Here is a 25,637-nt window from a genome sequence, read left to right as displayed (position 1 = left end):
AAAGGTAGAACCCCCGCCCACCCAATACCTCCAGCACCAAATCTAGCCCTGTTTCATCCCCTAAGATTTCGGCTGCCATTAAGGGGCACAAGAGTGGAACTTCGGCCCCCGCCCCAAGCCCACTCCTCCGCCCCCAAAACTGAAGGGTAAAGAGACGCCCCCTCCCAAAACCAAGCCCAAGGACCCCCTTCCAAAAAGAATGGCATGCACTGCTTCAGGCTTGTATGCTGTACAGCAAGCTCTGCAAGCTAAAAATCAGCTACTCCATGAAGATTATTCGGCTGTGATTGAGGGCACAGAGTCTGAAGTTCTATCTATCTATCTATCTATCTATTGATCTGTCTATCATATATATATATATATGTATGTATGTAACATAGAAGTGGAATTAAGAATAGTACATCACTGCTTACCTATATGCACTTGCCTTCTCAACATTTTGGTACTCTTGCCACGATGTTTAGGTAGCACAATGTTTCTGTGGTTCATATTTTGATATACAACCCATCTTGGGCACAGGAATGCAAAACGTACAGAGTAAAGGGCAGGTGTGGTTGACTTTGAATAACCTTGGCTAGTGGTAAATTCACAAGTGGATCCAATTAACAGGTCGACATAACCATGATGTAGTGGGACTTCTGCTTGCATGGTCATGTACCATTACCTGTTGGATTCAGCAAACACGTTTACAGACTGGAATTCAAGGTATCTGAAAGATTGCTAGGTGCTGAATCCCAGGTTTTTATTAAATAAGAAAGAACTAATATGGATCTCTTTCCTCCATTTCAATACACAGCTTCTGTAGTATTTTAGCTGTAGACCAGCCACATAGGATGAAGAAGCACATTTCTGGGATCGAAAATTATGATTTTAGTAGACATGAATCCATGTATTATCCCATATTTAGGGGATTCAGCTTGCAGTCTTTCCAATGGTTTCCAGGCCATAGTGAAGTGACATCCGGAGAAAATATAAAGACACAGTAGAGACTGGGAAGAAAATAGAAAAAATATGCAATTGAAACAAAATTCTAGGAACAATAATACATCTAAACAAAATTCTCATGTACCATAAAATTATATAATATAATTAATACTTGAACATTTTCTCTTTGCAATGCAGATCTTAGAGAAGAATGCGGATCCAGAAACAATGCTGCTGTCCTACCTCAGGAAGAGGCGTATCCTTTGTGTTTAAATTACTCATCTAGCTATCTATCTACTTATCTATCTATCGATCTATCTATCACAATGTTTTTGATTGGATGTGAGGAAAGTGTCCTACTCTGCTCGGGTGACAGATGGTAGCAATGTGACTCTGATATTTAGGACACTCTCATATATCTCTCTAATGAGTCTCCCATCACCTCAAAAGATGGAAGGCAGAATGAAGATCTATGTGTGCAGTACTCTGCTTCCACTGGTGGTTTTATTCCCCAAAGGGCATAAAGTCAGGTCATCTGTCTCATGGAATAGCTGGAATGGGAGTCGAATTGGGTTCCAGCTGGTCTATACCTTAATTTTGCTTTAGTGGATTGTTCGTGGTTATCCGGTAATTGATTTGTTTGCTCTGGGTGTTTGCATTTTATCTGGAGTCTGTCTGTGTGAATGTGGCGTGTGCTTTGACTTAGGGAAAATTGTAAGGTCAGTCAGAAGCTACACCTTGCCTGTGATTTTAGTAGGGACTGTGGAGGTTGGAGCTGACTGGAAGTTGTGGTGAGGTGGTTGGTAAGAGATTGAACTTGCACTAAGAGACTTGAGGGAGTAGTACACAAAGGGCCTCATTATGACCCTGGCGGGCGGCGGAGGCCGCCCGCCAGGATCCCGCCCTCCAAATTACCGCGCCGCGGTCAAAAGACCGCGGCGGGTATTACGAGTTTTCCCCTGGGCTGGCGGGCGGTTCCAGTAAAACCGCCCGCCAGCCCAGGGGAAAACGACCTTCCCACGAGGATGCCGGCTCGTAATCGAGCCGGCGGAGTGGGAAGGTGCGACGGGTGCAGTGGCACCCGTCGCGTATTTCAGTGTCTGCAAGGCAGACACTGAAATACTTTTCGGGGCCCTCTTACGGGGGCCCCTGCCGTGCCCATGCCATTGGCATGGGCACGGCAGGGGCCCCCAGGGGCCCCGCGACCCCCCCTACCGCCATTCTGTTCATGGCGGCTTTCCCGCCATGAACTGGATGGCGGTAGGGGGGGTCAGAATCCTCATGGCTGCGGAGCGCGCTCCGCAGCCATGGAGGATTCCAAAGAGCAGCGGAAAGTCAGCGGGAGACCGCTGACTTTCCGCTTCTGACCGCGGCTGAACCGCCGCGGTCAGAATGCTCATTGGAGCACCGCCAGCCTGTTGGCGGTGCTCCCGTGGTCGGTGGCCCTGGCGGCCACCGGCCGCCAGGGTCAGAATGACCCTCAAAGTGTTCTGAGAAGCCTTCATACAAAGTGATCCTAGGTTGGGCCTTCATTTTAGAAACCTTCCTGAGATCTTTCTCAGATTAGATCATGAGAGGGTCCTTGAATTTGTCGGACCCCAAACTCCCATATTAGCAGAATGCTGGAGAGGTGAGCGATGGACCCAGTGATCAATCAGATTATTGCAAATCACCAAATTCCTACTTATTCCCAGGATTCTGACAGATAAGCCAGCTGGAAGAGCTGAACAAATGTGGGGTCGAACCAGCAGAAAGGACCGAAAGAGTGTGCCACTGAATGAGTGCACCAGTGTTAATGACAGAAACATGAAGTCCTGATTACCTCGATAATAGGGTTACTGATATTTCAGTTTATTTCTATTGTTGTTGTACAGGAAGTTCCCCTTCCATTTAGCTGTTAAGAAAAGAACCACAGAGGAACTTAAGGTACCTAACTATATTGGCATGTGGGGATCAACAGGTATTTTGTATTACTAAGTAAGGGTCCTACCCAAATAATCGAAGATTAGAGCTTGTTGTTCCAGTGTTAATTGCATCAGTGTCTCAGTGTCCTCATTAATCGAGGGCTAGTATGGAGTAGAAGTAACTGGTTGAGGGAGACCACCGTTTATTCCTATTTGAAATCAAATGTGCAAAACATGGGTCAACCAAAATGTATTTTTCTTTGAAATTTGAAACTTTTCTCCAGTGGTAAGGAAGTGCATTTTGGGTTTTCTCAAGTTTTTGAGGATCCTTCCGAAGCAGTAGTCACAGAGCATGTTTACATGAGCCATCTGGAGCCAGACTGCTCAAATATAACACTTGGATTGCTAGACAAAAGCCAAAAACACAGGCGAAGGTTTAGCTTTGACTGGGCTGACAGTAAGTCAAGTTCTACAATAAAAGAGGTAAAAGATTTTGCCTTGCCCACCGGGTAACTCCTGCATCAAGGGAAGGGAAGAGGCAGACTATAACTTTTGCAACTATACACAGTATATCCTTAATAAATATGGATAGATAGCCACATATGAGGAAGGTAAGGACCACAGTTATGGGTCGCTGGCAGGACCATTACAGGATAGTCGGTAAGCAGTCTCCCAAAAAGGGTGCTGGTAAAAAGGCCTGAACCACTGAGCTGTAATCTGCTGTCGCCACAACCGGTCATACCTTAGCCCACCACAAGGAGGGACAAGTAACCACCTTCACAGTGAAGAGAGGCACCCTAAGTGTAGCCTGTTTCAGACGTGCTGTGCTCTGCTGGTGAACACCTCTCATTGAAAAGTAGAGAATCTTCAGTAAAACTTGCAGACTGCCGAATTTTCACCTTAATGACCTAAGATTTGTCTTTGCCTTTAGCAAAGATATTGTGTGTGATAGACACGCAAGTATAACAATGTAACGTCTGTTCATTTAATATCTCATGTATATTCCCCTCCATAAAAAAATGTATAATCTACAGAAAGTTTAATTCCTTGCTGTGTAGATTATTTTTGATGTAAAACATCAAGTGTATGTGACGGCATATAGTCCAGCAATATGTCGACCTGACAGCTCTCTGAAAGTCCTCTAGAAAGGCGAGACTAAATCATCCTCACCAGCACAAACTATGTATGATCGTGGGTCGCCCTTGGGCGAGGGGGTGTTATTAAAACAAAATATTGGGGTCACGATTCAGAGAAGTCAAAAATTCTAAACATCTCAAGGATGTTGGCATATTGCTGTTTGTTTTAATTATAAATGAATCTTAGAATCAGTAATGTGTGTTTCTGAAATATATTTGCTGTATTTTGTTTATTATTATTATTATTATTATTCCATATTGATCTCATCGTTGTTGTACAAAATGCACTAACTTATTCAAGTACACACACAGAGAAACATGCCCCAAAATCATAGCAAGAAGCAGACTATTGCAGTTGTTTTATTTCATCTACACATAGCATCAGCCATCAAAGATACTCTGCGGTGTGCCCAAATGAAGCACATAAACTACAGAGTTTCAAAATGTATTAGGATTTTTCTTTAACTGCTTGCCCTCGTTCTCTTGACCGGGACCAAATATGGCTGTGGAGGAGGTGGCTGTGGAGCGTGCACCGTCATGGTATCGACATTCAGTCCAGGGAACAAGAAGATCCTGTATCCTTCTATCTTTATGAGAAAAGTGTTTATTGGTCACAGCATTTTATTTCATATCTAGGCAAAGAGCAGCATACAGAGGCATTGTGTCTGCATTTTCCAAGCATGCACTCCTAAATTGAAGAGAATATCACACGCTTGACTTAAATTGACGTTGTTGGAAGGCCATTACTGCCAGAGTAAACTGCATGTTAAAAATTATCTTCAATGGAAGGGAGCCCAAGTCTAGGATTGTTGACTGCTCACTAAAGGTACATTTATCTTTGTTGTGTACGGTCATGTTGTGCCACATTATGTTATCTTATGGATCCTTAATGAGGGCGTGTTCCCTGTTGGTTTCTTGGCGCTCAACATGTGATCTGTGTGAAAAACTGAAGAATAGTCACTCATCACAGTTAATATCAACAAAGACATAAGTAAATGATTGCAACAACAGCCACAAGTAAAGCTTGTTGTCCCGACTGTGACATAACAGTCAGTCTTTACAAGAATCACTGTACACTGTGGTGGTAACTCAGTTCAAAATTAATTTCTGCTGTTGCTGACTGGACTAGTCCCAGGTATCTGGAACCTGATGTAAAACAGGATTTTTTTCATGGCAACAAATGGCATGTATTGATTCATTGTTGTCTGTGTTCCACCTGCTGTTATATTATGAGAGTAGGAGAATGTACAGGTGGCGAGACACCATGTTTTTTATTTTGTGTGAGAGGAGGCACAATGAAGCGATAAATGCTGGAACAGCACACATATGTATTTTCTTCTATTTCGAAAAGTCTAAAGGGACTGGTGTCTTGAGATGGAGAAGGAGAAGGAAGCTGATGGAGGATGGTTGCGTCCAAAATATTTGTATCTGTTTTTTTTGATAAACAGAGACAAGGTGAAAGAGTAAACGGGTATTTCTTTTAGTTTGGTTTCGAGGAGGGATGTAGCAGGGGAAGCTTTATATGTTTTGCATTGACCCCCAAGACTTCTATCCTGCAGTAAAGCCTACATGGGGACAGGGAAGGTGGAAAAGCATTAGGTAGGTCATGTGCAATATCAGGTTGTGGATAGCAATACCTTCCACATTTAGGGGTATTCAATCATGATGGTCCAGGTATGTCAAAGACAACTTGAGCTGCACCAGCCATTACCCTTGGTGTTATGCTGCGAAGCATTCAGTCCCTGGTGAAATTCATTTAATTGCAGTTGTGACAACTGTGTTTACTCCCAAAAGCTTATTGTTGGTAAAGTGGCACAGAATTCAGATGCCAATTAATGTACAGAATGCTGTTAAATGCCCTACCTTTCATTTCAATAAATTCTGTGTGTTCACCTGAACGTAGTCCACAGCCACAGTAATATGGAACTAAAAAAGGGTGTAATACTGTAGCAGGTGGGCCCGCTCTTCCATTATCTTCACCTCTTGTTCTTTCACGTGGGCACACATCTTATTATTCACTAAGTCACATCCACTTGTGTTCTTAATTCTTATTTTCCTTATAATCCAAAGTCATTACACTGCAAACGCTTGCCTACTTCCTATATGCTCTCTGTACGGCACGGCTGTGACAACAGTAGAAGGAATTGGTAGCACCACCACCAAGCTTCATCCAGTCCAGGTACGAGTATTTTGAACGTCCCTATGTGTTTTGGTTTTCTATTAATTTGAGCTGGTTATTCATGTCTGTGCATAACTTTAGTTATATTACTCCAGGGGAGGTACAAGTTGGATATTTAGAGGTGTTATATCATCTCAGCATGCTAAGTTATTTCTGGGACAAATAAGTCTATCACAGACTCTACTGTTGTCCTGAATACAAATGTGATGATTGGTGGACCGGACTTCATGGCAATTGCACTAATGTGTCCTGGTCATTGAAAGAGTGTTATCAAGTAGTGTTGATCAATATCTGTGACATGGATGGATTGATAGTGACTGTATGGGAACATGTCAACATAGAACTATGTTTTTAGTCCTCAATTTTAATTTAAGAAACTTAATAAATTCCATATAATGATGTTATAGTCATAGCCCAATTGGCAATGTAACCAATTAAACTAAAATAGCAGGAAAGTCTTTTCAGATATTGCATTTGAGCATTGGTTAACAGAGAAAAAATTGTTACACTGTAATAACATATGTTTGCGTTGGTACAACCTAATGCGTTCCTATGTTAAATATTCCTATAAAACATTTATACAAACAGAAAAAGGGCAGGTATGATATTCTTGCAAGAACCCCACAATTTCTAAATATATCCTTCTGTTAATTAAAAATCTGTTTTAAATGCTGTTGCTAGTATTATTTTTTTTATTGGGGGTGGGGGCTAGCTGAGCTCTGAAATGACTGTACAGTGCCACAGCTCCGACACAGCTCTGTTCTCAGGGTTGACTCTCTCTGTAGGGAGGTTGTGTTGGTCTCTTTGAAGTGCTGGGATTCTCAGATAGTGTTGTTCGATCTTAGAGCTGTTGAATGGGTTTGCTAACTGCTCAGAAGCCCAGTATTTTGGCAGAGTACAGCAGCTCCCGTGGGGAAATCGTGTGGTGGCCTGCTCTGGCTGAAGGCTCGCCGCTCTGGCAGAAGATTTCAGAGACTGTGTGGAGTCTTCCGGGCTAATTTGGAGGCCCCTGGTTGAAACCAGCAACTAGGGTCCTCCCACTCCAAGATACTGCCTGTGACTGGGTACCTGCAGTGGGCTAATGGGGCATGGTTTCTACCCTCTTGCCCTCATGCTGTAAATGCTGGCTTTTTGAGACATAGAGGTGAGTACTTACCAGGCTCCTAGAATGCCGACTGAGGATAACAAAATGAAAGCTGTTAAAAGTAGAAATTAGTTTTTTGTTTCAAAACAGTCTGTGCCCAGGGAATCACTGGTAGTCAATGTGGAATTGGCTGTTGTTGTGAAGCCCCCTCTCTTACAAGGTGAGAGTTTAATGAATTCCATTCTAAGACTAGTACAGGGGCCTATAAAGCACATAGAGGTAAAAATGCCTTAAAGGTCAGGAGCCCTTGAAATTATCATGGGTCGCATAATGGATACAGATTGAAAGTCGGGGATGATGGATGCACAATTGTAGGAGTGCAGCGATGGGACTATAGAGAGAACAACGATCTGTGTACTGACTCCTTCGAACTATTGCCATAGTAGAATCAAACTTTTAAACCCTGAGAATGAAGCAAGAACTGGCAGAGCTAAAATCCTTTGTTGGTGTCCAACAGCTAATCAAACACACAAAATGTGATGAGAGGAATACTTGTAAATAGCGTAACCACTGGCAATCTATCATGGTACCATTCCAACAAATCATTTTTCTGCCCGGTTGTCACCTCAGATTTGACCCAGCCATATGCAAATCAGCTTTGGTCCTGCTCTAGTGGAAACAATCTAGCCCAACTGTCAAGGCAGGTCCTCTCTGAACCGGAACACAAGCAACCCAGGACTGGTTTTGGCCTGGTTGGGCCTCTTCAGTTGTGTTCAGTTTGGTTCCAGTGGCAAAGTGAGCACAGGACCCCACGTCTTGACATACCCTTGGCAACTTAGGGCATGACATCAGACACACAAAAAGTGATGGGAGGAATGCTTGCAAATAGTCTAACCACTGGCAATCGCTTGGAGTACCATCCCAATCAATCATGTTTCTTCCCACTATGTCACCTCAGGTTAAACTCAGCAATATGCAAATCATCTTGGGTCTGGATTCTGTCGGAACAGCCTAGCCAAACTGTCAAGCCAGGTTCCCTCAGAGCCAGAACACAAGCAACCCATGACCAGTTTAGGCATCGTTGGGCCTCTTCAGTCGGTGCAGCTTGGTCTCAGTGGCAAAGTGAGCATGGCCCCATATCTGGGTATACTGTTTGAAACTTAGGGCGTTACATTAAACATACAAAAAGTGGCGTCTAATTGCACTGACATATGTAACCCACTACTATCTGAATTCAGCAAGTTCTAAAACCCAGATTAAAGTATGGCCAACAAGAATGTAGTGCTAGCTGGGGGCGTGGCCTGGCCTGCCGGCAAGATGGCCGTCACTGTGTAAGGCTCTGCCAGGCTTAGGGCCTTTCATCATCTATTTATCTGGTCGGGCGACTGCACTGGTGCTGGGGCGGCCCTGCAGACCCATGGGACCCCCGGTGCCGCTTCTGTTTTGACGGCGGGAATCTGGTGGTGGCTGGCCACGGTGTTTCCTTGGCCCGGAGAGAGAGGGACCTGCTGGGGCGCGCGCGCTTCCTCTCCTGGGTCGCGTCCTGCTGTTGGGCCTCTCCGGGAGGCGTCGCTGCTGCCGGGGGGCAGGACTGTTTGACGGGGGCATTTTGTCCCCTGCTGCTGAGGCCTTCGGCGGTCGGGTCGGACCGCGGCCTGGACTGTGCCTCCCAGTGCGGGTGTGCGCGGCACCGCATGTGCGGCCCGGCGCGCCTGCTGGGGGCTGACTGCCCAGGAGGGCTGAGGCCTGCCTCCCGGTGCGCCAGGCGCCTACGGCTCGGTTCTGGACCCAGACCATCTGGATACCCCCGGCCGCGGGGGAGGTTCGGGTGCCCAGCTGATTGCCGGAGGGCTGAGTGCTGGGGGCCGGCCTTGGCTGCCTGAGGGACGTCGCCTGGCTAGATCTGGCCGGAGGAGGTAGCCTGCTTGCTGGAGGGGGTGAGGCCCTGCCTGGCCTCACCTCAGTGAATGTCGGGGCGCCTGAAGAAAGTGGATAGACGCTACCGGGCTTGGTCCTGAGCTGGGGCGCCCGAATTTCGGGCCACAACTGGAGGTGTCCTGGGGCTGGACGTCGGAGCTGGCCCCTGCGGTGACTGCTGTCGGTGACTGGCGCTTTCTGAATTGGCCTGCAGGGTGTGACTGAGTGACTGGTTGGAGGCCCGCATCCGCCCTACCGGGCCTGTGAGGTGAGGCCCCCGAAGTTTCGGGAGAGGCCCCTTGAGGTGAAGATCCCCGGGGCTGGCTGCCTCCTATTTTTCCCTGCTGGCTGTGGCGCTGGTTGGCGACAGTGGTTGTGGATCATGGGCAAGGCAGAGCAGAGACAGGCCAAGCTTACCTTTGATGGAGGAAAGAAGAGAGGTGGATCTACTGCCTCTCTATCTGGCTGTGACAGGGTCGAGGAGGGGAGCACGGATGCTTCAGTGAAGGCCATGTTTCTGGAACTCAAGAGCAGCCTGGCCGGTATTGATGCAAAGCTGGATCATGTGACCGAGCAGTTGGATCGAATAAAGGCTCGGGTGGATGATCATGACTCCAGATTTGAGTTATTTGAGTCGCGGGCATCGGAGCTGGAGGATTACCGCCGAGGCGATAGAGAACAACTTTTACAAATGGAGCGAGTCCTTGAGGTTATCCGGAATAAGAATGAGGACTTGGAAGCGCGGTCGCGCCGAAACAATATTCGCATAATTGGGTTGCCGGAGACTACGGACATGGGTCGTATGGAGGAATTTGTGGAGGGCATGCTGTCTGATCTGTTTGCTGGTGAGCTCTCCCGACTGCTGGTGGTTGAGAGGGCCCATAGATCCTTGGGACCTCGGCCCCCGCCTGGCACTCCTCTGCGTCCCATAATTGCTCGCCAGCTGAACTATCGTGACAGGGATACTATCCTTTGGCTGGCCCGGGAGAGGAGACCAGTGGTGTACAAGAACTCTGAACTTAACTTTTTCCCAGACTATACTCCTGGTGTGCAGGCGGCACGGCGTGCCTTTTTGCCGATCAAGCGCATGTTAAGCCAGGCGGGCGAAAGATTCGCTTTGCTGTATCCTGCTAAGCTGAAGGTGCGACATGAGGGGAAGCTGCTGTTTTTACTGACCCAAGGCTGGCTGCCAAATTCGCCAAAAGGGTACCTAAGCGGTTGGAGGTTGTGGGCCTGTACGGTTCCGGATCTGAGCAGGCCGCCTTGAGTGATAATAACTAATTGGCGAGATGCTGGGACTGGAGCGGCTTACCGGGGTTGCTGGAGGTCTAAATGTTCTACTTCTATGTCTGGGGTCGCTCTGCTGTTGGATTTGCTGTTTGGCCCTTTTGCCCTTCTCCTCCAGTCCTGAATGGGTGGTGGGATGAATGGCCTGGCTTTCGCCCTTTGGATGAGTCCTGATTATAGTTCACTTGTTATGAATGGTTGGTTTGTTTTTTTGGGGGGGTGGGCTTCTGCTATGGCCCAATTGGGGGGTCCGCGTGGGAGGGGGTTGGGATTGTCTCAGTTCCGCTTTGTCTTTTTTGTATGCTTCTATACCCTCTTTTCTGTCTGTTTGTTTGTTTCTGGCTGGCAGGGTGGGGCACTGCGGAGGTGCCTGGTGCTTGTGAGGAGGCTGAGATAGGAACGAGAAGCATGACAATGGTGTGTTGTCTGACTTGGAATGTGCGTGGACTGAATGATAGGCGGAAGGCGCGTCTTATGTCTGCATATGTTAAACGCCATGAAATTGATATTTGTATGTTGCAGGAGACACATTTGGTAACTTCTACGCTGGGCAAGCTGAAGGTTGGTGAATATCACTGCTCGGTGTTTTCGCGTTATGCCCGCGGTGTGGCGATTTTGCTGCCTAAAGGGTTACAGTGGCACACTCAGAAGATTATTGCTGATCCGAATGGCAGATATTTTATGCTGAGTGGTACGCTGCTGGACAGAGCTTGTCGGCTGGTTTCTGTCTATGGTCCTAACACTGATGACTCTGAGTTTTTTCGGGAGCTGTGGCGCCTGGTGGAGTCATTAGGAACTGGCGCAGTGATCTGGGGTGGTGACTTCAACGTGATTCTGGATCCGAGGATGGACCGCAAAAGTGTGGCCAGGGTGCAGCACTTTGCAGCGGCGAGAACTTTGGCATCGGTGACGAAGGAAGGCACTCTGGTGGATTTGTGGAGGCTGCAGCATGGCGCCGCTAGAGAAGGTACATGCGTTAACTATACTCATAGTAGCTGGTCCCGCATCGATCGCTGGTTGGGTACAAGGGATGTGGAGCTATGGATGCATTCCGTGGATCATCTGCCTCGCACTTTGTCGGATCATTCACCGGTTCAGTTAGTGCTGGAGGTGCCCTGTGGGCTGGAGCGCATGTTCTTGTGGCGGCTCCCGCACGGGGCGCTCTGGGACGTGGCGTTCCGTGAGGAGGTCGGCTAGGCCATACTACTGTTCTTTACTGAAAATTGCGGCTCTGTGAGTTCAGCCGGCACTTTGTGGGAGGCATTTAAGGTGGTTATACGTGGTGTGTACCTCTCGAAGCAGCATGGGGTGTTGAAGGCACTCCGCTGGGAACTGGCAGATCTGAGGGGAGGATTGCGGAGCTGGAGCGGATTTTGGTGATGGACTGGTCAGGCGAGGTGATGGCGGAGCTGCGGAGTGCTGTGTCCTTGTATGAGGAGGCCTCCCTCAGAGAGGTTTGTTTTTTGGGGAGGACTGCTCGGGCTCGTCGCTATGGTGAGGGGGAGAGGGCTGGACGCACGCTTGCAGGCATTCTGCGTAAGCCATGGGCTAGCAATTATGTCACTGAGATTGATGACGCTGGGGGGGGAGCGTGTGGCTGGGACGCGTGGAGTTATGCAGGTTTTTACCCAATTTTTTGCGAATCTATATGTGGAACCGACTGGGCTGGACGCTGAAGCGGCACAGGCTTACTTCTCTGAGATTGCGTTGTTGTGGTTTGATGACGCCCACCACTCTTATTTTGATGCTCCATTTTCTGTGGAGGAGGTCGTTGTGGTGATTCGTAGCCTGTCTAGCGATAAGTCTCCTGGTATAGATGGCTTGACTCCTGCGTTTTACAAGGAGTATGCAGATATTCTTGCTCCTCATCTTTTGGAGGTATATGCGGAGTCCTTGGAGGCCGAGGCTCTTCCTGCCTCACTGTAAGGAAATGCCTCCTTGGCATGGTTACCCCCTGACTTTTTGCCTTTGCTGATGCTAAGTTATGACTTGAAAGTGTGCTGGGACCCTGCTAACCAGGCCCAGCACCAGTGTTCTTTCCCTAAACTGTACCCTGGTCTCCACAATTGGCACAACCCTGGCACCCAGATAAGTCCCTTCTAACTGGTACCCCTGGTACCAAGGGCCCTGATGCCAGGGAAGGTCTCTAAGGGCTGCAGCATGTCTTATGCCACCCTAGAGACCCCTCACTCAGCATATGCACACTGCTTCACAGCTTGTGTGTGCTGGTGGGGAGAAAAAGACTAAGTCGACATGGCACTCCCCTCAGAGTGCCATGCCAACCTCACACTGCCTGTGGCATAGGTAAGTCACCCCTCTATCAGGCCTTACAGCCCTATGGCAGGGTGCACTATACCACAGGTGAGGGCATTAGTGCATGAGCACTATGCCCCTACAGTGTCCAAGCAAAACCTTAGACATTGTAAGTGCAGGGTAGCCATAAGAGTATATGGTCTGGGAGTTTGTCAAACACGAACTCCACAGCACCATAATGGCTACACTGAAAACTGGGAAGTTTGGTATCAAACTTCTCAGCACAATAAATGCACACTGATGCCAGTGTGCAATGTATTGTAAAATACACCCAGAGGGCGTCTTAGAGATGCCCCCTGAAAACATACCCGACTTCCAGTGTAGGCTGACTAGTTTTTGCCAGCCTGCCACACACCAGACATGTTGCTGGCCACATGGGGAGAGTGCCTTTGTCACTCTGTGGCCAGGAACAAAGCCTGTACTGGGTGGAGGTGCTTCTCACCTCCCCCTGCAGGAACTGTAACACCTGGCGGTGAGCCTCAAAGGCTCACCCCCTTTGTTACAGCGCCACAGGGCATCCCAGCTAGTGGAGATGCCTGCCCCTCTGGCCACTGCCCCCACTTTTGCCGGCAAGGCTGGAGGAGATAATTAGGAAAACAAGGAGGAGTCACCCACCAGTCAGGACAGCCCCTAAGGTGTCCTAAGCTGAGGTGACCCTTACTTTTATAAATCCTCCATCTTGTGGATGGAGGATTCCCCCAATAGGATTAGGGATGTGCCCCCCTCCCCACAGGGAGGAGGCACAAAGAGGGTGTAGCCACCCTCAAGGACAGTAACCATTGGCTACTGCCCTCCCAGACCTAAACACACCCCTAAATTCAGTATTTAGGGGCCCCCAGAACCTAGGAAACTAGATTCCTGCAACCTAAAGAAGAAGAAAGACTGCTGACCTGAAGCCCTGCAGTGAAGACGGAGACGACAATTGATTTGGCCCCAGCCCCACTGGCCTGTCTCCCTACTTCGACGAAAACTGCAACAGCGACGCATCCAACAGGGACCAGTGACCTCTGAAACCTCAGAGGACTGCCCTGCACCCAAAGGACCAAGAAGCTCCCGTGAACAGCGGCTCTGTTCAAAATCCTGCAACTTCTTGCAACAAAGAAGCAACTTTAAGGACTTCACGTTTCCCGCCGGAAGTGTGAGACTTTTTACTCTGCACCCGACGCCCCCGGCTCGACCTGCTGAAAACCAACACTACAGGGAGGGCTCTCCTGCGACTGCGAGCCCGTGAGTAGCCAGAGTTGCCCCCCCCCGAGCACCCACGGCTAGCCTGCAAAGGAAATCCAGAGGCTCCCCCTGACTGTGACTGCCTGTAACAAGGGACCCGATGCCTGGAACCAACACTGCACCCGCAGCCCCCAGGACCTGAAGGAACCGAACTCCAGTGCAGGAGCGACCCCCAGGCGACCCTCTGCCTAGCTCAGGTGGTGGCTACCCCGAGGAGCCCCCCATGTGCCTGCCTGCATCATTGAAGAGACCCCCGGGTCTCCCCATTGCTTTCAATACAAAACCCGACGCCTGTTTGCACTCTGCACCTGGCTGCCCCTGTGCCGCTGAGGGTGTACTTTCTGTGCCTGCCTAGGTGCCCTGCAAAACCCTCCTGGTCTGCCCTCCGAGGACGCGGGTACTTACCTGCTGGCAGACTGGAACCGGGGCACCCCTGTTCTCCATTGAAGCCTATGTGTTTTGGGCACCTCTTTGACCGGCCCTGAGCTGCTGGTGTGGTAACTTTGGGGTTGCCTTGAACCCCCAATAGTGGGCTACCTTGGACCCAACTTTGAACCCTGTAAGTGTTTTACTTACCTGTGAACTTAATATTTACTTACCTCCCCCACGAACTGTTGATTTTTGCATTGTGTCCACTTTTAAAATAGCTTATTGCCATTTTCGTAAAAACTGTACATGCTATTTTATTCAAAGTTCCTAGAATACCTGAGTGAAATACCTTTCATTTGAAGTATTACTTGTAAATCTTGACCCTGTGGTTCTTAAAATAAACGAAGAAAATATATTTTTCTATATATAAACCTATTGGCCTGGAGTAAGTCTTTGAGTGTGTGTTCCTCATTTATTGCCTGTGTGTGTACAACAAATGCTTAACACCACCCTCTGATAAGCCTACTGCTCGACCACACTACCACAAAATAGAGCATTAGAATTATCTCTTTTTGCCACTATCTTACCTCTAAGGGGAACCCTTGGACTCTGTGCACACTATTTCTTACTTTGAAATAGTATATACAGAGCCAACTTCCTACACTCGCTCCGTGAGGCCCTGATTGTCACGATCCTCAAGCCGGGTAAGGATCCGTGCTGTTGTGATTCGTATCGCTCGCCTTCTATGATTAACATTGACAATAAAATATTGGCTAAAATGATTGTGGCGTGGTTGCAGCCGTTGCTTCATAAGCTGGTACTGCCGGATCAGTCTGGATTTGTCCCGGAAAGATCCACATCTCACAATTTGCATTCGTGTTTTGCGGTCACGGGATCGATGGAGGCTGATGAGAATGCTACCAAGGCTTTCGATTTTCTGGCATGGGAATACATGTTTGCGTTATTTGCTTGAGTGGGGCTGAGTGCTCGATTTGTGAAACTGATCAGATTACTGTATATGTCCCCCACTGCTAGACTGTGTTTGAATGGGAATGTCTCGGCTTCTTTTCCGGTCGCCTGTGGGACTCGTCAGGGATGCCCTTTGTCCCTGTTATATTTTGCTGTAGCGATGGAGCCCCTTGCAGCGTGGCTGAGACAGCGGCATAATGATAGGGGTCTGCCGTTTCGGCAGCGGCCTATTCTGATTTCTATGTATGCTGATGACATTGCACTGTATGTACGTGATCCGCGTAGGAATTTAGACGTTTTGCTGGATGAGATCGTGCATTTTGGCACTTTTTCCGGGATCTTGATTAATTGGTCTAAGTCAGTGGTGTTGCCTCTGTCTTCAGGTGCGGCGGCGTTCTCTTCCCGGTACCCCATTGAGTGGGCGAACGGCCCGGTTCGTTATCTGGGACTCTGGTTGAGTTGTGATATGGAGACTCTCTGGATGACCAATTACGGTATGGCGATCTCGTGGTTGGAGGAGAAGATTGATGTATGGCGCTCACTACTGCTTTCGCTGATTGGGCGTATTGCTATTGTGAAGGTGGTGGTGCTACCAAAAGTTTTGTATTTGTTTTTGAACCTCCCACTCATGCTCCTGAAGAGTTTTTTGAGGCGTCTCCGCTCTGCTCTGATTCGCTTTGTTTGGGCGGGCGGACAACCTCATATTGCTTGGGAGAAGCTGACACTGCCTTTCGAGTTGGGTGGCCTTGCTGCCCCTGATCTGGAGCTTTGTTATTATTGCGCTCAGGCGCACTTTGCATATTATTGGCTGCGTCTGATTCGGTATTTACCACATCTGGCAGCTGAGAGTGATGCGTTTTGGCCGGATGGCTTGGCTCGTGTCCTTGAAAATCCATCCCGGTCTCGATCACGGGGCGTTTACACTGTGGCGTGCACTGCTAAAGCCTGGGCGGTGCTGTTGCGCTGCTCCGGAGTTAGTATAACCTTTGCCCCTTCGTTGCCTGTTCTTGCTGCTGCTGATGGTTCGGATGTTTCGTGATGTAGGATTGCGTGATTTTCTTCGGGATTCTAACTTGACTGAATTGGGCGATTGGTTTGTGGATGGTCGTTTGATTTCTCCTGGGGATGCGCTTGGGGATGGATGCACCACTGCGCTGCAGCTTATGTATGTGCTGCGTGTATGTGCTATGCTGCATGCTCGGTTCCCTGGACTTCCCGGGACTCCACCGGAGTGTCAGGCTTTGGAGGTGCTGTGCCGTGCTCAGTCACCGCGTAAATTAATTACTAAATCATATAATTGCATCCAGGAGCAGCGGGGTGACCTTGGAGGGTCTGCCAGGGTTCGATGGGAGGTGGATGTGGGAGAGCCTATTACGGAGGAGACGTGGCGGAGATGGTGTGCGCATATGAGAGTATTGTCCCCTAATTATAGGCTGCGTCTGATACATTTCAAGTTCTTGCACCACCTATATTACACACCCAGCGGACTCTGTTCTATGGGTCTGCGTGCGGATGCGTGCTGCGAGCGGTGTCGCACCCCTGACACTGGATTCTTACATCTTGCGTGGGAATGTGCTGAGGTCTATGCTTTCTGGGTGGAGGTAATGTGTATGATTGCTGAGATGACAGGGTTGGAGCTGCCTATATCCCCCCCAAATCGCGCTGCTTGGGTGTTTGGATGAGGTTCGCCAGACACATAGGAGGCTGGTGGGCCTGCTTCTTTGCTGGCTAAGCGCAGAGTTGCCCTGTGCTGGGGCAGGAGCGGGCTCCCTGAGGGTCCGACTGGCTACGCGATGCCTCCTTTTGTCAGGAACAGCTGATGATCTTTTGGGAATTGACTCCGGAGGGCTCCCGACCAAAGAATATCTGGGCTCTGCTGCGATCTTTTTTGGAGGCCTCAAGCGGGGCTGTGTAAGTGCTGCATGAATGCTCACGTCCTAGGTGACTCTATCTCCCACAGACCTGGTTTTATGCTGTGCGTTGTGTGAAGATGATAGTGGTTGGGCGCCTCTGTGGACGTACTCTACCTGCCTTCTGTTTCCTCTCTTTCCATATGTTTTTTTTCTGTTGTTAGCCCTTTGCCCTACGGTGTTTGGCGGAAGGTCCGCACCTGTACTTTGTGCTCGGAATGTATTACTTGCGGAGGCTGGGTGAACCCTGCCGACATTACAGGATTTAAATGCGATGCACCCGTACGGAGTAAAGTTTGTGCCATTCCCTATAGATTGTATCCCAGTGTCAGGGTGGGGATGAACTTCACCACAGCCTGTATTCATGCTCCGTGGGCTAGTCTCTGTTGTTCTGTTGTATGTGTAATATGTAATAATCAATAAATAAATATATAAAAAAAAAAGAAAGCAGTGCAAGCTTGAGTCCTTAGAAGATTTCTGTGGTGATTGATAATTGTGGTACACCTTTGAGAGTTGAAATTAAATAAGACATTTGATGATGTGGATAATCTATAATTCAGTTTTCCTTCTCTGCTCACCCTCCCCAATCCTTTTGAGAGACTAAAATCTCAGTTTTTATTCTGTTTATGTAATATGAAAAAATGTAGTGAATTATCAACTTTTGAGCACACAGCGCTAATTTTTGTATTTCATGAAAGTGGTATTTTTCTCAGTTGTGCTATTCATCTTTCAGTACAAAGATGTAATACTAATAAATAAGAATACACCTGGCATACATTATTTGACATTTATTTTGAGTGCATTAAATACTTTTAAAACAGGTACCTCTAATTCATAAAGTATTGCAACTCTATTATCCACAAAACATGCAAATATACAATTATCATTAAGAAGGAAAGGAAAAGACACTAGAAAACCACACGTCGTTGCAAGTAGATTTGAATCCAGGTCTGACGGTGTAGCAATACTCCATCATAAACATTTCAGGCGTGCAATTGCAAATGACACCATTGACAGTTTCATCTTAATTAGTGTTGATATAGAAAAAACACATACATGCAATCAAGATGCATTAATTAAAAATAGCTCATGGTTAATCATTGTCTCTGTTAGACTACTTGTAGCAGAACTGTTTATATTAGAATCTAATACAGGTAGCTCCATGACCTTTATACATAAAGAAGAGGGATACATCAAGAGGGTTAAATCTATAAATCTAGCCTTCATTTGGAGAATATTGCTCAATCTCAGTGAGAAATAATTAAGTTTTTATTTTCCTCTACATGGAAATGACTTCTGCATTAGCTGCTTTCGTATATCCCATATGATATTGTCCAAATCGCCAGTGCAGGTTTTTAGGGAAACTGTGATATTACATCATAGTCTTTTTGAATGTCTGGTGCAGGGTGGTAAAGTAATAGTAATTCTAGAAATTTTAGACGGTATAACTTTGATAAATTATGTACTTAAAGTTTTACTTATCAGAGAAATTATTCAGTTTTAGGATGCAAATGTAGACTCAGCAAGATAGAGGAAAGAACTAGAAGCACAAAATAAACTTAAACGCTGGTTGAAAAATATAAAAACAGTATATTGATTACAGTTGTCAGCAATAAGTAATTTCATGAACCAAGGGAAGATTTGACCTAGACAACCTGTGAAGCTTAAAGGTAGAATATGACGTGTCCAGGTACAGTATTGGGAAAGTGGGTGGAAGATAAGTATGTTCTTAGCATTTTATATCTGATAGTGTCACTCAAAGAAGTTAAGTGTCAAGGACTGGACACATGAAGGTGTCTTCAGTTTTCTTCTTCTTTGCCTGAGTGCAAGATGACTGCCCTTGGTAGCCACTTTGTAACCCTGCACATTATTGTACACTTGGAAGTTGTCCGGTGTCACCTTAAGAAGGTCCCAGATTCCAGGAGCAAACATTAAGCGAAAGACCCTCGTAGGTAATCTGACAATGTTTGCTTGAAGATGTAGAAGTATTTTGCAATTGATAAGAGAGGTACCAATCTCTTCCCGACACCAGGAACAGAGAAGAGACCTGCCAAAGAATCCAGGAAAAGAATCCAAGTAGAATTCAGTTGCAAAGACACAGGGACAAAAATATAGAACAATTGGGAGATGAAAATGGCAAATATTAGAGAACGAAAGTGTTTCCCCTTTTAAACAGGATTGAAACACACACAGGAAAGATCCATACTTTATCTTGGATTGGGAACTTCCAAAATGTTTCTCTAGACAATCCGCTGTCTTGGGAAGGATATTCATATGCCTGACATTGATGCTTCCCTCAAAATCATGATGTCGACTAAACCTGCAGAGAAGATCAAGTTTGCAGGCCTTTCTTGCTGCCAGATTCTTTAACCCAATCGTCGCATGCACAGACTAATGCCTTCCACTGACAGCGGCACACCCCTCTGAGTGACCATGATCACAGAATCATCAGTGTGGCCCAGGCTGCAAGGACACTCAGCTTCTGTGCAAGATCCAGCAGTACAACTATTGGGTATGCTTTTCCCTCACAGTTGTCCTCTGAATCCGGACAGCCTCTGTTGAGTCATGTGCAGAGTTGTGACATTAAGATTTACTGGAGAGTAAAGCTATAAATTTAGATGTTTTATAAATATTATCAGAACTTATATGATGAAGGGAATTGTGCAGTGCAGCAGATAGATAATTTTGAAGAGCAGAACTGCTGAAAATCATAAAAGAAGATTTTTACTATTTGGTTTCACTTATCACTGAAGCAGAGGTATTAACAATAATAAGAATACTTTAAAGAAAGGATATTCCTGGGTTGAATCGCTTCTAGATAGAGATTTATTGCAAATTTGAGGAAGAGCTGATTTCATTACTACGGAAAGTATATAAAAGTATTAAAAATGCAGACTTGAAATGTAGAACCATTCGAACAATATTGATAATAGTATTATCTCAGAGAATATATGCTGACATTTGTGCAAACTTTTTAAATGTAAATTTTAAATCATTAGGTAAAATCTTGACCAAAAAGTATTCACCACTCACAGTCAGGTTTCATTAAAAGTCTGAGTAATTGACAAACATGTGTTGTTGGACCCACTGGGCATGTAAAAATGTTTTGCTATCCGTAGAGCTGCTATAAGTTTCACAAACAAAACCTTTGAGGGGATTAAATGGAGGAGAATGCAATGATTACAAACATTTATTGTGTTCCTACAAGGTTGTATAAATCTGGTTAATGTTGTGTTTACAGATTCCATTGTTCCTAAATTGGTCCAGCTATGTCATTATATTGCGAAGGCAGGTAATTTCCTGCCATCTACGTGTGAGGCTGACATCAACGCAATATTGAAACTGGGAGAAACTCCTCAAATGTGAGCTTCTTATAGAGCTTCTTATAGAATGATTGCTCTCCTCAACGTAAACTTCAAGGTATTTCCCTGATGGGTTTAGTGAGGGAGTTGAGCAGATTCCAAGAGATGGCTGGCTTTCAAATTACTATGCGGAAATGCAAAATTTTGAATTTGACTCTTGCGCCCTAACGTAACTATAACTCGCTCCCTTGCCATGCACGGTTTTCTTATCAATAATTTACTTGCAAATGTTGCAGTGATAATATAATTGCATGAGTGTCTGAGTGGTTGTGTGAGTGGGCGCATGAGTCTCTGAGTGCATGTGTGAGTAAATTAATTAGTGTATGAATGAGTGTGGTTTTTCTTTCAAACTTCGCGAATATCGCGCATGGTGATGCAAAATTATTTTAAACCCATAATTTGTCCCTAAAACAAACCTGTATCACACCCATGAGGTCAGAGTACCTTCATCCTGACCCCTTATGCCACTTTCAATTAGGATTTTCATCCCCCGGGGACCATGTCCTGTGAAATAAAATGGTGGCCGCAACTTTCTAGTCAGGTTGCCAATTACAGCGCTTCTTTTTGCACACTTCCTTTTGGAAAATTTCTTGAAGATTAGTTAAACGGCGCCAAAGATATAGACAAGTCAAAAATGCTTTTTCTATGGAAACATGGTCCTAACTATAACTACCTAGTGGCGACCGCCACTAGGTTTTATATATAGCTCAAATATATGCAGATGCGTGCCAGCAATGAAGAAGCATTGACTGGATGGGGAGCTGGATGATGTGCAGCTCCTTCTAGCGAACCTCACCCAGTGGAACCACTCCCCCAAGATGGCCACCACAGCAGCAGCAGTGACAGAGGGTGCTGAATATTAGAGAGCAGAGGGGGCATGGAACAACAGGAGAAAGAGGTAGTGGAAACATAGCTCCATGAACTTTAGCAAAAGTAGGGCTAGAGACATAGAGCCCTACTATATATTTAATTGCTGGAAAATTTTCAACATTGCATAATGGGGAAGTGTTTTTTTAAATAGTTGCTGGGGGTGTCGGGTAGCTGGAAGTAGGGCGCTGGGTGTAGTCAACATACTCGGAAGGTGAAGGGTGAGTTATATATCTATCCAAAGGGGAAGATATCGCACAGGGGTTCTGGGGAGGAATAGGGAGTTGGTGGTATGAGGTGAAGAACCATGAGTGGGAAAGGTGGGTGGTGAGAGGGTGTAAAAATACGTGGATTCGCAGAGTGTAATATGGCATTTATTATCATTGTGGGTGCAGGGGTGGACCTTGACTCACAAGAGTCAAAGCCTCGAGTGGGTCATGATGCCCTTCCCTCAAAAATGGTAAGGAATAGCATATTTGCATGTATGTTTTATCCTATGGCAGTTTTCATGTGTATTTGTTTTACCAGAAGGCAAGTAACTAAAACTAAGATTCAAAGGTTTAAATTTGTGCACTGAGGTAAAATCACATTAAATCAATTTTGACGCTATTAAAAGAATTCTTTCCCAGTGTAAAGTGTTTGTAAAATGCAATCTGTGAGACAGTAAACGGTCTTTTTATAACGTCAATTTTGCTGCACTATGGTATTAATCTTGATTTTGATCTTTGTGCTGCATTAATATTTCTATAATTTGCATTTACAATACAATTACTTACAGATCCACTCAGTAGAAACAAATTCAAAAACACACTCACACATAGATCCACCCAAGCAGCCAGTCACACATCTATGCAACCATTCACACTCACTGGATGATGCAATCAGTATGTCTTTTCAGATGTCATCAGTGATGTCATCAGTGATGTCACTGACCATGTCATCAGTGACATAATATGTGAGGTCATAAGCAGTGCATTACAGGGGTGCAAGTTATACTTAGGTAATTTAACTATAACGGCTGAATTTCTATGGTTTTGTACGTATGAAATGTCAGCCTAACTATAACGTTTCTGTAACCTTTGTTTTTTTCAGTGAATTTGTAAGGTTTTTTTTATGTTACTTCCTAACTATAATGTCCCTTTCATCTTTGATTTTTTTCAGTTTTTATATAAGCATTTTTTTAAGCTACTAGGCTGACATTCTTCTCAATTTGAGATGTACTAAAATATCAAAGTAGTACTTTAATATACATAAAAGTTTATATTTCTGACATTGTTTAGTGTGGCTTGGTGCTTAATTAGAAGTTCTTTTAGTTTTACATTTCTAGTAGTGTGTTTATACTTTATTGTTTATAGTGTCAAAGTGGTGATACTCTACATGGTTTATCAGTGTCTGTATAAAATAAAATCCAAAAAAACACTAGGAAAGCAAATGTTTACGAAAACAGAGTGTTTGTGTCTTTGTTTTAAGGTCATATTTCTAAATACTTGTGTGTCAACTTCTTGTATTTACTAGGACAGTCCAAGTTTTTACCTGGTGTCTCGTTACATTTTGGAAAATTTAGCTATTATACCAGTTTTTTCATAGGGTTAGCAGAAAATGGTGGGAACTGACTTTGTTTGTTTTACAAACCTGAAATACTTGCAAGGTGTTAGTAGAAAGCAGTTTAATTAACAGGCATTATGCTGGCTTTATAAGTTGCGATGTATTTATGTTCTTAGCACCTGTTCTGTAAATGTGTACTATTGAGTACTGTTATTGAGTGAAATAAAAGTGTAGTCCTTCTTCTATTTGTTTTGTAAAATACCATGTTTTTTGCCTCTAAAATTCTGGTTACACTAGAAGTATGTTTAGTTTATTGAAACCACCTATAGTTCTGATCAAAGTCCTATTCTAGTAATTTTGTTTTTATTTCACACTTAGGGCCAGATGTAGCAAACGTTTAGCGAGTTGCAAACGGCAAAATTTGCCGTTTGTGACTCGCTAAACGCGTATCCCAATGCAGAAATGCATTTTGCGAGTCGTTACCGACTCGCAAAATGCATTTCAGACTCGCAAATAGGAAGGGGTGTTCCCTTCCTATTTGCGAGTCGCATTGGGATGCAATACCATTTGCGACCGCATATGCGGTCGCAAATGGCATCACAGTTACCATCCACTTCAAGTGGATGGTAACCCAATCGCAAATTGGAAGGGGTCCCAATGGGACCCCTTCCAGTTTGTGACTGGACCCCAAAATATTTTTTCAGGGCAGGGTGTGGTCCAAAAAAACTGCTTTATTGAAAAGCAGGTCGCAAACATGGAGGTCTGCTGACGACAGCAGGCCTCCATGTTAGCGAGTGCCTATACTCGCAATGGGGCCACAATTTGCGACCCACCTCATGAATATTCATGAGGTGGGTCATTGCGACCCCATTGCGAGTCGCAGTCGGTGTCTGAGACACCGTACTGCATAGCAATTTGCGACTTGCAAATTGCGAGTCGCAGGGACTCGCAATTTGCAAGTCGCAAATTGCCGACTTGCTACATCTGGCCCTAAATGTATTAACCACGATTTCATTGTTAATCATCAAGACTTGTGGTTATGAAAAAATATAAGTTATACATGGTACAGACAGAATATTTAAATTTGCTCTAGTATTAAGATTTTTTAAGTTGGTTTTTGTATCAATGGTTTGATAGAAATACACTTTTTGTCTTCTTTCTTCATTGATCGTGTAAAGTGCGGTAGTTGCGGTGATGTCATTATCCACGATGACCTTGTGATAACTAAACAATGTAAAAAATGTACTTAGAAGTATTTGAGGTACTGCTTGCTATCAAGGGTTCACTAATACAGTTTCCTAAGTTCTAGAAGTGAACTTATTTTACATCTAAAACATTTTTTTAAATTTTCTTAATGTCGTAATAACATAGAGGTCAACATAGAATTTGCCAAAAGCAGTATTAATGTCTAGCTGTGTGGAGACTATGCCCTGAGTTTGAGAGCGTATGACAAGTATCGGGGTTTGAGAATGGGTGGGACGTATTAGGAGAGGTAGTAAAGCACCAGACCTGTCGGATTCGGAGTGAGTCCATTGGACATAGGTTCTGTAGTCAATTAGTCTCAATCTAGGCCCTCTATATGTGCTACTCTTGCCTCCTGTAGTGATGTTGGGTCTGCCTCCCCCCTCGCCACCGCATGTTCTATGTGGGTCATTCTGTGTTCTACCTTCTTAAGAGTCGCCAATGCTTTGTGTCGGGTGCACACCAACATACTGATGGAGGCTCCACAAATAACTACCTTAAAAGCCTCCCACTCGTCTAGGAACGATGTAGCTGTTCCCATGTTTTCAACAAAGTAATTGTTTATAGTTTGCACCAGCGACTCTCTAAAAGTAGCATCTTCTAGGTAAATGGGCTGCAGTCTCCAGGTGGGTATTGGTGTTGGTATTTTGCACCACTGGTGTGACAACTCTAGGGGGTTATGATCAGAAAGCGTCTTTGCGAGGTAGGTGATGTATACTACATCAGGCAGAAGTTGTGGGGAACACAGGAATCTATCAATATGCGTATGCAGCATGTGTTGATAAGAGTAAAAGGAGTACTCCCGGAGCCCTCTATTTTGAGCTTCCCAGGCATCTACTAGTGACCAGCCCGCCACCCATTGTTGTAAGGATGCCACATGCTGTATTGCCACAGTGCCCGGTAGAGGAGGATGGGAATGATTTAGGGAAATGTCCAGCACCAGGTTAAAGTCACCCCCAAAACCCATGGATGCTACTCCCAATCAAACCTTCATTAAGTGTGCCCAATAGGCCTCCTGCTCAATGCCAGGTGCATACAAACAGCCTAGTACCAAAGGTTCCCCATCTAGTGTGCTCTTAACTAGAACATATCTGCCCTGCATATTTATGCGCAACTCTTGTGCTGTGAAGAGGACTGCTGCGCTGAGCCAGATTGCAACTCTCTGGACAGAGGCCTAATAAGACGTATGAAAAAGTTGGCCTCTCCACCTTTTCTGTAACATTTGCACTTCAGATGCCAGGAGGTGTGTATCCTGTAAATAAACTGTATGTGCTTGTCTCCTATGTAACTGGGCTAGTATTCAATGCCTTTTGTGGAATGTGCCCAATCCTCTCACATTCCAGGTCAGGCTTTTATAGGAGGTCACACCCGGTATCATAGTGTGACATACAGTAGCCATGTG

At 45.6% G+C, this 25,637-nt stretch overlaps 1 protein-coding gene across 1 annotated transcript in view; it reads left to right on the top strand.

Moving 5' to 3' along the window:
• Positions 1–25,637, top strand: part of LOC138285751 (aldehyde oxidase-like) — a 588,222-nt gene that overhangs the window by 46,161 nt on the left and 516,424 nt on the right. The window contains 3 exon segments of the mRNA XM_069226091.1: positions 1,123–1,237; positions 4,443–4,539; positions 6,035–6,143. Coding sequence (XP_069082192.1) covers positions 1,123–1,237; positions 4,443–4,539; positions 6,035–6,143 — 321 coding nt within the window.

The sequence above is a fragment of the Pleurodeles waltl genome, chromosome 3_1 (assembly GCF_031143425.1).
Source record: "Pleurodeles waltl isolate 20211129_DDA chromosome 3_1, aPleWal1.hap1.20221129, whole genome shotgun sequence".
NCBI classification, from domain to species: Eukaryota; Metazoa; Chordata; class Amphibia; order Caudata; family Salamandridae; genus Pleurodeles; species Pleurodeles waltl.
Note: the sequence above shows the minus strand (reverse complement) of the source record. Positions and strands in the feature narration are given on the sequence as shown.